The 12,497-nt window shown below is 42.3% G+C and overlaps 1 protein-coding gene across 1 annotated transcript in view; it reads left to right on the forward strand.

The window, feature by feature from the left end:
* Window positions 1-2,293, forward strand: part of ANAPC5 (anaphase promoting complex subunit 5) — a 36,837-nt gene extending 34,544 nt beyond the window's left edge. The window contains exon 17 of the mRNA XM_073676289.1: window positions 406-2,293. Within this exon, the coding sequence (XP_073532390.1) occupies window positions 406-617 (212 nt within the window). The 3' untranslated portion in view covers window positions 618-2,293. The remainder of the gene's footprint in view (window positions 1-405) is intronic.
* Window positions 2,294-12,497: the final 10,204 nt, after the last annotated feature.

The following is a 12,497-nucleotide window of genomic DNA, read 5'->3' on the forward strand; positions in this document are numbered from 1 at the left end:
ACTTTTGGGAAAAGACCGCACAGATCCCACTAATTTATTACATGGATCAATTAAAGGAACTTTCCCATCGGTCTTTTATTTCTTTGGTGAGGGCCCAACTTCTGGTACCCTCACCGCTTATGAGAACGATTCCTCTATTTCATTTAAAGGAAAGGGGGGAGACATGATGACTGTAAGAATTGTTTTTTCCCCTAATATAATGGTACATAAATTGAAAGGACCCCCATTCTTTTCATCCATGCCCTGATAAACAAAACATGACTGTATAAATTCTCTGGTGGTTCTCCATTCCCCTTACACAGGTCATTCTAATCCTAGAACTAATGTGTGTGTTAATGTGTATGTATAGAATTTAGTTAGATTTTATTTTTAACAATTAACTACTACCTTTCATGTTTATTGCAGCTTTGGAATCAGCCATACTTAATCTGGATGAAGCTAAAACCTACTTTTCTAAAGTGGACTGCAAAGAACAGATACGAGACATCCTGTATTTACAAGCTAGATTGTACAATAGTTTAGGAAAAATACAAGAAAGGAACAAGTGTGCCATGCTCTTTCGACAGATACATCAGGAGCTACCGTGCCATGGAGTCTCATTATTAATCAGTTTATAAAGAGTTTTAGGCTATGTTCTCACGTTGCTTCAAACTATACAAATGTTGACCTATAGGATAGGTCATTACTATGTGGTGGATGGGGGTCCAGCACCTTCACCAGTCAGCTGATATCTGCTCCGACAGTGGCCGGATATAAGGAATGCTGAACACCAAAGCTCCCCACGTTGTTTAGTGGCCGCTGCAGATTTGTACATGGAAATTCTGCGGTGTAATACATTAAGTAGATGAGAGTTCTGCAAATCTCTTGTACATATTGTGGAAAGTTGCGTAGAAATTGACATGTAGTACAACTTTTAAAATCCATAGCTTGTCAGTTATCTGTGCTGAGAGTGCTAAATTCATCTGTTGCAAGACAAAGTGTGAAACATACTCTTAAAATGCCATTTAAGGTTTACTAGTGCCATTACTGCATGGTAGGATGTATTGCAATTTTTGTTTATCACAATACCAGGCAATTTGCCACTGATTCAATAATGTTTTGGTATTTTCCTTATTAGGACCCTGGTTGTCAACAGGTCATACAATGAAATGAAAGATCTTGCCAATGATGGAAATTTCCATGGTTGCAAATATTGTTCCTGCTCATTTTGCATTTCCTTGTTTGATATATCACTGAATACGACGTGCATAGAGTTTAATAAATTAATTTAGTAAGATCAGGAAAAAGAGATTGCTTGCCTAAACAGTCCAATGCCAGTGCTCTGGTCTTTCCAGCAGTGATGGTATACCCACGTGACCATTGGAGTCAATTACTGCATCGGTCCTGTGGAGAAGTTGGGCGTATCATTATGCAGCAGCCTTGGGCAATTGCGTTACTGACAACCCATGTGAGCACTGCAGTAAATCATTGGCTAAAAGCGATACACTGCTGGAGCCAGTGAATGGCTGTAGTGGTCACGTGGGTGGCTACAGATGTCACCACTACAGTAAAGACTGGCATGGAGCAATTTTCAGCTTTGGCCTGACGGAGTTTGAAGCTTTTATATGGCATGGATACTATTGAGACTTTGGTTATCCTAATCTTTTGTTTTGGGGACATTGAATATAAATTACACTAGTTTTCAGGAAACATTTATTATATTAATACTAGTTACAGGTTCCTGGTGCCAGATTTTGCACTGAAAGAGTGATGTACTATGTAAAATAATTATAGGGTTTCCCAGGATTAAACAACTGATGACGATAGGATAGGTCATCAATATGTAATTGGTGGGGGTCCGACAATTGACACCCTCGCAAATCAGTGAAATATGCTCTAGCAGTGGCTGGAACACCATAGCAAAACACTAGCTCTGTACATCATTTAGTGGCTACTGCCCAGTACTGCAGTTTATCTCTCATTCACTCCAAAATCCGCCACTCCCACCATACCGCTGAAATCCGCTCTGGCATTAGCCAGATCTAAGCAATGTTTGCAGCTCTGTACATTACTTGGTGTCCACTGCTGACTACTGCAGTTAGTCTCCCATTCATTTAAATAGAAGATAAGGTGTTCCACTGCTTACATTGCTTAGATCTGGCCACGCCAGAGCAGATTTTAGCTGATTGATGGGAATGCTGTGTGTTGGAATCCCACCAATCACATTTGTTTCAATTGTTTTGTCCCAGACAACGCCTTCAAGCTCTTTGTCGTCACTCATTAATAGTTGTACATAAAGTTTTTTTCTAATAAAGTACTGAGTTCTGTTCTTTCTATTATCCCTTGTTTGTCTGTATATATGTAATATATCTGTGAAAATACGATCGGATAACGCTTATGAGTGTATGTATATGTACAGTAGCTAGCTAGCAATATCTCTGTGAATCTGCTGCAGATATGACAAACAAATATGATTTTATGGGCTTGTTTAGACGCGTGTGCTATATGGATGTATGCTGTCCATGTGTGTCACTGACCACACACGGCACACATACCCATTATAGCCGGTGTACCAGTGAACATGGCTAATTTTCCACAAAAAACAGTGGTCTGCATGGAAAAAAGGTGTTGCATGCACTATTCTGGTCTGATTTAGATGATTGACAGGTTTCTCCCTCATGTATGAAGTGTGGTAGATCGGCTCACTTGGCTGCACATAGAGGTAGACATAGGAACGCTGTCTCTTTAAATCTTCCACTGGCTTATTAAAGGTACTGCATAAACCAGTGCAGAGTTAGCAAAATAAACACTCCCTTTCTGTCCTAACAGGAAAACAAAAATATAACGTATGGCACAGTCCGTGTTACTGCGGGGATCCGCCCGCTCAGGAGCTCTCGACTCAAGACACACCCAAAACTGAATGAGCCAGAAGGCTGTGTATTTACCTTCTGGACTTCATCCTGGGGTGGAGATATGGTGAACAGCCTCCCACCCACTCTTCAGATGTTCACTCAACCTCGCCCTTAACATGGCCGATTAACCCCTCCCAGCACTTAGTGTGCTAGAGCATTTTCCTAGATTCAGATCACTGAAGCTAAAAACCTCAGTGACACATGTCTCCCCTCGAGTAGTTTGCCAGTGACTTTGTCAGAGGAGGGAAAGACCTGTCAACCACCTGCCGCGGTGCTGGGAAGAGCTGGCTGCAAGCGGAGCTGGGTTAGCTTGGTCTCCAGCTATGGTTTCTGGTCAATTTTTTTTTTTTTTTTTTCTATTTTTAAACTTGTTTTATTGAAGATTATAAAACATTACAAGGTTACATCATGGAATAAAAGAACAATCAACATTTCTCATTGCTCATTAATGCTGTCCATGGGTCTAATATCGTAACCAAAACCATAAGATACCCATGTCATGCACCAAATATCACATACTTTATCATGAGAGAATAGTCCTCCTCGCCTGGTGTCTAATGTGAGTCAAATGGGAATCAAACCAAGGCTTTCCATACCTTTATCAAATTTTTGAGGACAATGTCTATTTTTATATACCACCCTCTCATAGGAAGCTGCAGTATTTACCATAATGACCCAGTGTGAAATTTGTTGGGATCTTCTAGCCATCCATCCCTGGTCGGATCTTTTAAAGTATATTTTCTCTGAAACACTCTGGTGTTTCAGAGAATTAAATACCTGGTGCCATTTATGCTGACTGCTTTTTGAGCAGCATGAATCACCTGACAGGTTCCCTTTAATTTTTTGTAAATTGCAATATCAAATGTAAGATTTTGATGCAAAATAATTGGAATATGATGTGGTTAGAAACAGATTGCTTTTGATCAAACCGTTTTAGACCGGCATAAATTGTATTACAATTAACCAACTAAGGCTAGCATCTGGCAATCCCAGGGATTAGCACAGAAAACGGTAATGTGATTTATCATTTTAATAACAAAGGTAATGCTCTGTTCTTTGATCGGATTTCCCTCTGATCCACTGATATGTCTTCCACGCTCATTATTTTAGTGTGTTGTATCATTAAAATGTGTAAGCTTTCTTTTATTGATACCTGTAACTCTTCCGCACGCAACACTAAGGTGCTCTCCCCACTTCCTCCCGGCATCGCCATCGTTAGGAACCATATGTATGTATATATTTATATGTATGTATGTGTGTGTGTGTATATGTATGTATATATACACACATACGGTTCCTATCGATGATGATGCACTGTTACGTGCAGGGAGGGGGGAAACATTATGATTAACAAAGGCGGGGATTTCTTCAGGGCCCGCAAGGCATCAGAAACCTGAATTAATAAAAATACATTTCACAGCAACTAGACCTCTAATATGAGGCATACTGGTAGAAATGTAAATCTATACCTGTCACCTGTATGCCCATACTAGTAGGTCAGATAAGTCCCAGGGGGTGACAGATTCCCTTTAAACATTGTGCGCTGTTTGTAATGTGAAACCTGGTGCCAGATCCAGTTTAAAAATTCTTTAGAACAACTGCACCTTGAACCCAATTCCACCTATACCTTCCCATATCTCTTCCCTTCTATTGAAGTGGACTCTGTCCGTATCTACTCTTCTTCCAAACTCCAAGTGGCTGTCATATACTGACTCCTGGGCCCGGCCACTGCCTTTATCAACCATTTCTCCACCTCGCCTCTACACTTTCTCCCTGCTCACATTCCCCCATCATCATCGGTCATTTCAACATCTCCACTGACACTCGCCTGTCGGCAGGCTCTATACTCTTGTCGCTTGCTTCATCCTTTGGTCTTACGGAATGGTCATCCACAGCCACCTACACTCACGGACATACATTAGACCTTATCTTCACTCGCCTCTACTACCTACTTTACCTCCCATCTGACCACCATCTACTTACTTTCTCTTCCTTGTCCTCTTCACCTGCCCCCTCATGTCCAGCAACTAGCACAACCCCGCAGAAACTTTGCACACTTAGACACTCACTGTTATTCTACCGAGGTTCTCCATATTTTCACCACACAGTACCAATATTTTTTACAACGCCACACTCAAATCAGGTATTGACTTGGTTGCCCCTCTTGTGCATGACAGAGTGGTATGAATCAATAGACCACCCTGGCACACCAATCTCACTGAAAAGCTTCAGCAAGTGTCCAGGGTTACTGAGCTGATCTGGAAGAAAATGCACTCACACAAAGACTTCACATTCAAACAAGCAGCCCTCACATTCAAGACGGTTCTCACCTCTTCTAAACATGACTACTTCACAGCCCTCATATTTTCTTTATCCCACAAACTCAAACAGTTTGTCACCACTTTTACCTCCCTCCATTGCCCCTCCAAGCTCCATCATCTCTCCAAATCACACCTCACCTCTTGTACACTTGACCCAGTCCCATCCCACCTTCTCCCTAACCTCACCACCACATTTATCCCTGGCCTTAACCCATCTCTTCAACCTATCATTAACTTCTGGTACTTTTACTTCTGCTTTCAAACATGCCACAATCACACTTATCCTGATGAAGCCATCCCTCGGCCCGACCTCTCCATCCAGTTATTGTCCCATATCGCTGCTCCTATTCGCCTCCAAACCCTCGAACAACATGTCCAATCTGAACTTTCCTCCTACCTCTCATCTAACTCACTCTTCGACAACCTACAATCTATTTTCCGTCCACACCATTCCACTGAAACTGCCCTAACCAACATTACAAACGACTTACCGTCAAAGCTAAAAGACAATTTTCTATATTCCTAGACCTGTCCTCTGCCTGCCTTCAACACAGTTGACAACTTCCTCCTACTAGAAAACCCCTCTTCCCTTGGTGTCAAAGAACTTGCCCTCTTCTGGATCTCCTCATACCTTTTTAACTGCACATTTAGTGTCTCCCATTCCCATACCAGCTCCTCATCCCACCCTCTCTATTGTCCCTCAAGGCTCTCTTCTCCATTTATACCTTTGGCCCGTGGCAACTCATAAAGACCCATGGCTTCCAGAACCATCTATAAGCTGATGGTACTCAGATTTACCTCTCTCCCTGAGACTCACCTCTCTGCTGTCTAGAATCCCAGAGTTTCTCAGCCATATTCTCCTTCTCATCACGCTTCCTAAAGCTCAATGTGGACAAAACCAAACTTCTCATCTTTCCTCCATCTCAACTAACTCTTCTACTTATCTATCACAATAAATAACATGATGCTTTTCTCTGCAACAGAAATCTGCTGCCTCAGAGTAACCCTCGACTCTGCTTTGTCCTTCAAACTGTACATCCAAGCCCTTACAACTTCCTGCCAACTCAAACTCAAAAATATTTCCTCAACCCTGAATCTACAAAAAGGTTAGTGCATGCCCTCATCATCTCCCACCTTGACTACTGCAATATCCTTCTCTGTGGCCTTCCTGTTAACACTCTCGCACCTCTCCAGTCCATCATTGACTGCTGCCAGACTAATCCACCTCTCTCGTCGCTACTTGTCCGCTTCTCCCCTCTGCAAATCCCTTCATTGGCTCCCAATTCCCCAAATCATTGGCTAAAAGCGATACACTGCTGGAGCCAGTGAATGGCTGTAGTGGTCACGTGGGTGGCTACAGATGTCACCACTACAGTAAAGACTGGCATGGAGCAATTTTCAGCTTTGGCCTGACGGAGTTTGAAGCTTTTATATGGCATGGATACTATTGAGACTTTGGTTATCCTAATCTTTTGTTTTGGGGACATTGAATATAAATTACACTAGTTTTCAGGAAACATTTATTATATTAATACTAGTTACAGGTTCCTGGTGCCAGATTTTGCACTGAAAGAGTGATGTACTATGTAAAATAATTATAGGGTTTCCCAGGATTAAACAACTGATGACGATAGGATAGGTCATCAATATGTAATTGGTGGGGGTCCGACAATTGACACCCTCGCAAATCAGTGAAATATGCTCTAGCAGTGGCTGGAACACCATAGCAAAACACTAGCTCTGTACATCATTTAGTGGCTACTGCCCAGTACTGCAGTTTATCTCTCATTCACTCCAAAATCCGCCACTCCCACCATACCGCTGAAATCCGCTCTGGCATTAGCCAGATCTAAGCAATGTTTGCAGCTCTGTACATTACTTGGTGTCCACTGCTGACTACTGCAGTTAGTCTCCCATTCATTTAAATAGAAGATAAGGTGTTCCACTGCTTACATTGCTTAGATCTGGCCACGCCAGAGCAGATTTTAGCTGATTGATGGGAATGCTGTGTGTTGGAATCCCACCAATCACATTTGTTTCAATTGTTTTGTCCCAGACAACGCCTTCAAGCTCTTTGTCGTCACTCATTAATAGTTGTACATAAAGTTTTTTTCTAATAAAGTACTGAGTTCTGTTCTTTCTATTATCCCTTGTTTGTCTGTATATATGTAATATATCTGTGAAAATACGATCGGATAACGCTTATGAGTGTATGTATATGTACAGTAGCTAGCTAGCAATATCTCTGTGAATCTGCTGCAGATATGACAAACAAATATGATTTTATGGGCTTGTTTAGACGCGTGTGCTATATGGATGTATGCTGTCCATGTGTGTCACTGACCACACACGGCACACATACCCATTATAGCCGGTGTACCAGTGAACATGGCTAATTTTCCACAAAAAACAGTGGTCTGCATGGAAAAAAGGTGTTGCATGCACTATTCTGGTCTGATTTAGATGATTGACAGGTTTCTCCCTCATGTATGAAGTGTGGTAGATCGGCTCACTTGGCTGCACATAGAGGTAGACATAGGAACGCTGTCTCTTTAAATCTTCCACTGGCTTATTAAAGGTACTGCATAAACCAGTGCAGAGTTAGCAAAATAAACACTCCCTTTCTGTCCTAACAGGAAAACAAAAATATAACGTATGGCACAGTCCGTGTTACTGCGGGGATCCGCCCGCTCAGGAGCTCTCGACTCAAGACACACCCAAAACTGAATGAGCCAGAAGGCTGTGTATTTACCTTCTGGACTTCATCCTGGGGTGGAGATATGGTGAACAGCCTCCCACCCACTCTTCAGATGTTCACTCAACCTCGCCCTTAACATGGCCGATTAACCCCTCCCAGCACTTAGTGTGCTAGAGCATTTTCCTAGATTCAGATCACTGAAGCTAAAAACCTCAGTGACACATGTCTCCCCTCGAGTAGTTTGCCAGTGACTTTGTCAGAGGAGGGAAAGACCTGTCAACCACCTGCCGCGGTGCTGGGAAGAGCTGGCTGCAAGCGGAGCTGGGTTAGCTTGGTCTCCAGCTATGGTTTCTGGTCAATTTTTTTTTTTTTTTTTTCTATTTTTAAACTTGTTTTATTGAAGATTATAAAACATTACAAGGTTACATCATGGAATAAAAGAACAATCAACATTTCTCATTGCTCATTAATGCTGTCCATGGGTCTAATATCGTAACCAAAACCATAAGATACCCATGTCATGCACCAAATATCACATACTTTATCATGAGAGAATAGTCCTCCTCGCCTGGTGTCTAATGTGAGTCAAATGGGAATCAAACCAAGGCTTTCCATACCTTTATCAAATTTTTGAGGACAATGTCTATTTTTATATACCACCCTCTCATAGGAAGCTGCAGTATTTACCATAATGACCCAGTGTGAAATTTGTTGGGATCTTCTAGCCATCCATCCCTGGTCGGATCTTTTAAAGTATATTTTCTCTGAAACACTCTGGTGTTTCAGAGAATTAAATACCTGGTGCCATTTATGCTGACTGCTTTTTGAGCAGCATGAATCACCTGACAGGTTCCCTTTAATTTTTTGTAAATTGCAATATCAAATGTAAGATTTTGATGCAAAATAATTGGAATATGATGTGGTTAGAAACAGATTGCTTTTGATCAAACCGTTTTAGACCGGCATAAATTGTATTACAATTAACCAACTAAGGCTAGCATCTGGCAATCCCAGGGATTAGCACAGAAAACGGTAATGTGATTTATCATTTTAATAACAAAGGTAATGCTCTGTTCTTTGATCGGATTTCCCTCTGATCCACTGATATGTCTTCCACGCTCATTATTTTAGTGTGTTGTATCATTAAAATGTGTAAGCTTTCTTTTATTGATACCTGTAACTCTTCCGCACGCAACACTAAGGTGCTCTCCCCACTTCCTCCCGGCATCGCCATCGTTAGGAACCATATGTATGTATATATTTATATGTATGTATGTGTGTGTGTGTATATGTATGTATATATACACACATACGGTTCCTATCGATGATGATGCACTGTTACGTGCAGGGAGGGGGGAAACATTATGATTAACAAAGGCGGGGATTTCTTCAGGGCCCGCAAGGCATCAGAAACCTGAATTAATAAAAATACATTTCACAGCAACTAGACCTCTAATATGAGGCATACTGGTAGAAATGTAAATCTATACCTGTCACCTGTATGCCCATACTAGTAGGTCAGATAAGTCCCAGGGGGTGACAGATTCCCTTTAAACATTGTGCGCTGTTTGTAATGTGAAACCTGGTGCCAGATCCAGTTTAAAAATTCTTTAGAACAACTGCACCTTGAACCCAATTCCACCTATACCTTCCCATATCTCTTCCCTTCTATTGAAGTGGACTCTGTCCGTATCTACTCTTCTTCCAAACTCCAAGTGGCTGTCATATACTGACTCCTGGGCCCGGCCACTGCCTTTATCAACCATTTCTCCACCTCGCCTCTACACTTTCTCCCTGCTCACATTCCCCCATCATCATCGGTCATTTCAACATCTCCACTGACACTCGCCTGTCGGCAGGCTCTATACTCTTGTCGCTTGCTTCATCCTTTGGTCTTACGGAATGGTCATCCACAGCCACCTACACTCACGGACATACATTAGACCTTATCTTCACTCGCCTCTACTACCTACTTTACCTCCCATCTGACCACCATCTACTTACTTTCTCTTCCTTGTCCTCTTCACCTGCCCCCTCATGTCCAGCAACTAGCACAACCCCGCAGAAACTTTGCACACTTAGACACTCACTGTTATTCTACCGAGGTTCTCCATATTTTCACCACACAGTACCAATATTTTTTACAACGCCACACTCAAATCAGGTATTGACTTGGTTGCCCCTCTTGTGCATGACAGAGTGGTATGAATCAATAGACCACCCTGGCACACCAATCTCACTGAAAAGCTTCAGCAAGTGTCCAGGGTTACTGAGCTGATCTGGAAGAAAATGCACTCACACAAAGACTTCACATTCAAACAAGCAGCCCTCACATTCAAGACGGTTCTCACCTCTTCTAAACATGACTACTTCACAGCCCTCATATTTTCTTTATCCCACAAACTCAAACAGTTTGTCACCACTTTTACCTCCCTCCATTGCCCCTCCAAGCTCCATCATCTCTCCAAATCACACCTCACCTCTTGTACACTTGACCCAGTCCCATCCCACCTTCTCCCTAACCTCACCACCACATTTATCCCTGGCCTTAACCCATCTCTTCAACCTATCATTAACTTCTGGTACTTTTACTTCTGCTTTCAAACATGCCACAATCACACTTATCCTGATGAAGCCATCCCTCGGCCCGACCTCTCCATCCAGTTATTGTCCCATATCGCTGCTCCTATTCGCCTCCAAACCCTCGAACAACATGTCCAATCTGAACTTTCCTCCTACCTCTCATCTAACTCACTCTTCGACAACCTACAATCTATTTTCCGTCCACACCATTCCACTGAAACTGCCCTAACCAACATTACAAACGACTTACCGTCAAAGCTAAAAGACAATTTTCTATATTCCTAGACCTGTCCTCTGCCTGCCTTCAACACAGTTGACAACTTCCTCCTACTAGAAAACCCCTCTTCCCTTGGTGTCAAAGAACTTGCCCTCTTCTGGATCTCCTCATACCTTTTTAACTGCACATTTAGTGTCTCCCATTCCCATACCAGCTCCTCATCCCACCCTCTCTATTGTCCCTCAAGGCTCTCTTCTCCATTTATACCTTTGGCCCGTGGCAACTCATAAAGACCCATGGCTTCCAGAACCATCTATAAGCTGATGGTACTCAGATTTACCTCTCTCCCTGAGACTCACCTCTCTGCTGTCTAGAATCCCAGAGTTTCTCAGCCATATTCTCCTTCTCATCACGCTTCCTAAAGCTCAATGTGGACAAAACCAAACTTCTCATCTTTCCTCCATCTCAACTAACTCTTCTACTTATCTATCACAATAAATAACATGATGCTTTTCTCTGCAACAGAAATCTGCTGCCTCAGAGTAACCCTCGACTCTGCTTTGTCCTTCAAACTGTACATCCAAGCCCTTACAACTTCCTGCCAACTCAAACTCAAAAATATTTCCTCAACCCTGAATCTACAAAAAGGTTAGTGCATGCCCTCATCATCTCCCACCTTGACTACTGCAATATCCTTCTCTGTGGCCTTCCTGTTAACACTCTCGCACCTCTCCAGTCCATCATTGACTGCTGCCAGACTAATCCACCTCTCTCGTCGCTACTTGTCCGCTTCTCCCCTCTGCAAATCCCTTCATTGGCTCCCAATTCCCCAAATCATTGGCTAAAAGCGATACACTGCTGGAGCCAGTGAATGGCTGTAGTGGTCACGTGGGTGGCTACAGATGTCACCACTACAGTAAAGACTGGCATGGAGCAATTTTCAGCTTTGGCCTGACGGAGTTTGAAGCTTTTATATGGCATGGATACTATTGAGACTTTGGTTATCCTAATCTTTTGTTTTGGGGACATTGAATATAAATTACACTAGTTTTCAGGAAACATTTATTATATTAATACTAGTTACAGGTTCCTGGTGCCAGATTTTGCACTGAAAGAGTGATGTACTATGTAAAATAATTATAGGGTTTCCCAGGATTAAACAACTGATGACGATAGGATAGGTCATCAATATGTAATTGGTGGGGGTCCGACAATTGACACCCTCGCAAATCAGTGAAATATGCTCTAGCAGTGGCTGGAACACCATAGCAAAACACTAGCTCTGTACATCATTTAGTGGCTACTGCCCAGTACTGCAGTTTATCTCTCATTCACTCCAAAATCCGCCACTCCCACCATACCGCTGAAATCCGCTCTGGCATTAGCCAGATCTAAGCAATGTTTGCAGCTCTGTACATTACTTGGTGTCCACTGCTGACTACTGCAGTTAGTCTCCCATTCATTTAAATAGAAGATAAGGTGTTCCACTGCTTACATTGCTTAGATCTGGCCACGCCAGAGCAGATTTTAGCTGATTGATGGGAATGCTGTGTGTTGGAATCCCACCAATCACATTTGTTTCAATTGTTTTGTCCCAGACAACGCCTTCAAGCTCTTTGTCGTCACTCATTAATAGTTGTACATAAAGTTTTTTTCTAATAAAGTACTGAGTTCTGTTCTTTCTATTATCCCTTGTTTGTCTGTATATATGTAATATATCTGTGAAAATACGATCGGATAACGCTTATGAGTGTATGTATATGTACAGTAGCTAGCTAGCAATATCT

This window comes from Phyllobates terribilis, unplaced genomic scaffold, assembly GCF_046119375.1.
Source record: "Phyllobates terribilis strain yellow unplaced genomic scaffold, ASM4611937v1 Scaffold_1__5_contigs__length_1240528914, whole genome shotgun sequence".
Taxonomy (NCBI): domain Eukaryota; kingdom Metazoa; phylum Chordata; class Amphibia; order Anura; family Dendrobatidae; genus Phyllobates; species Phyllobates terribilis.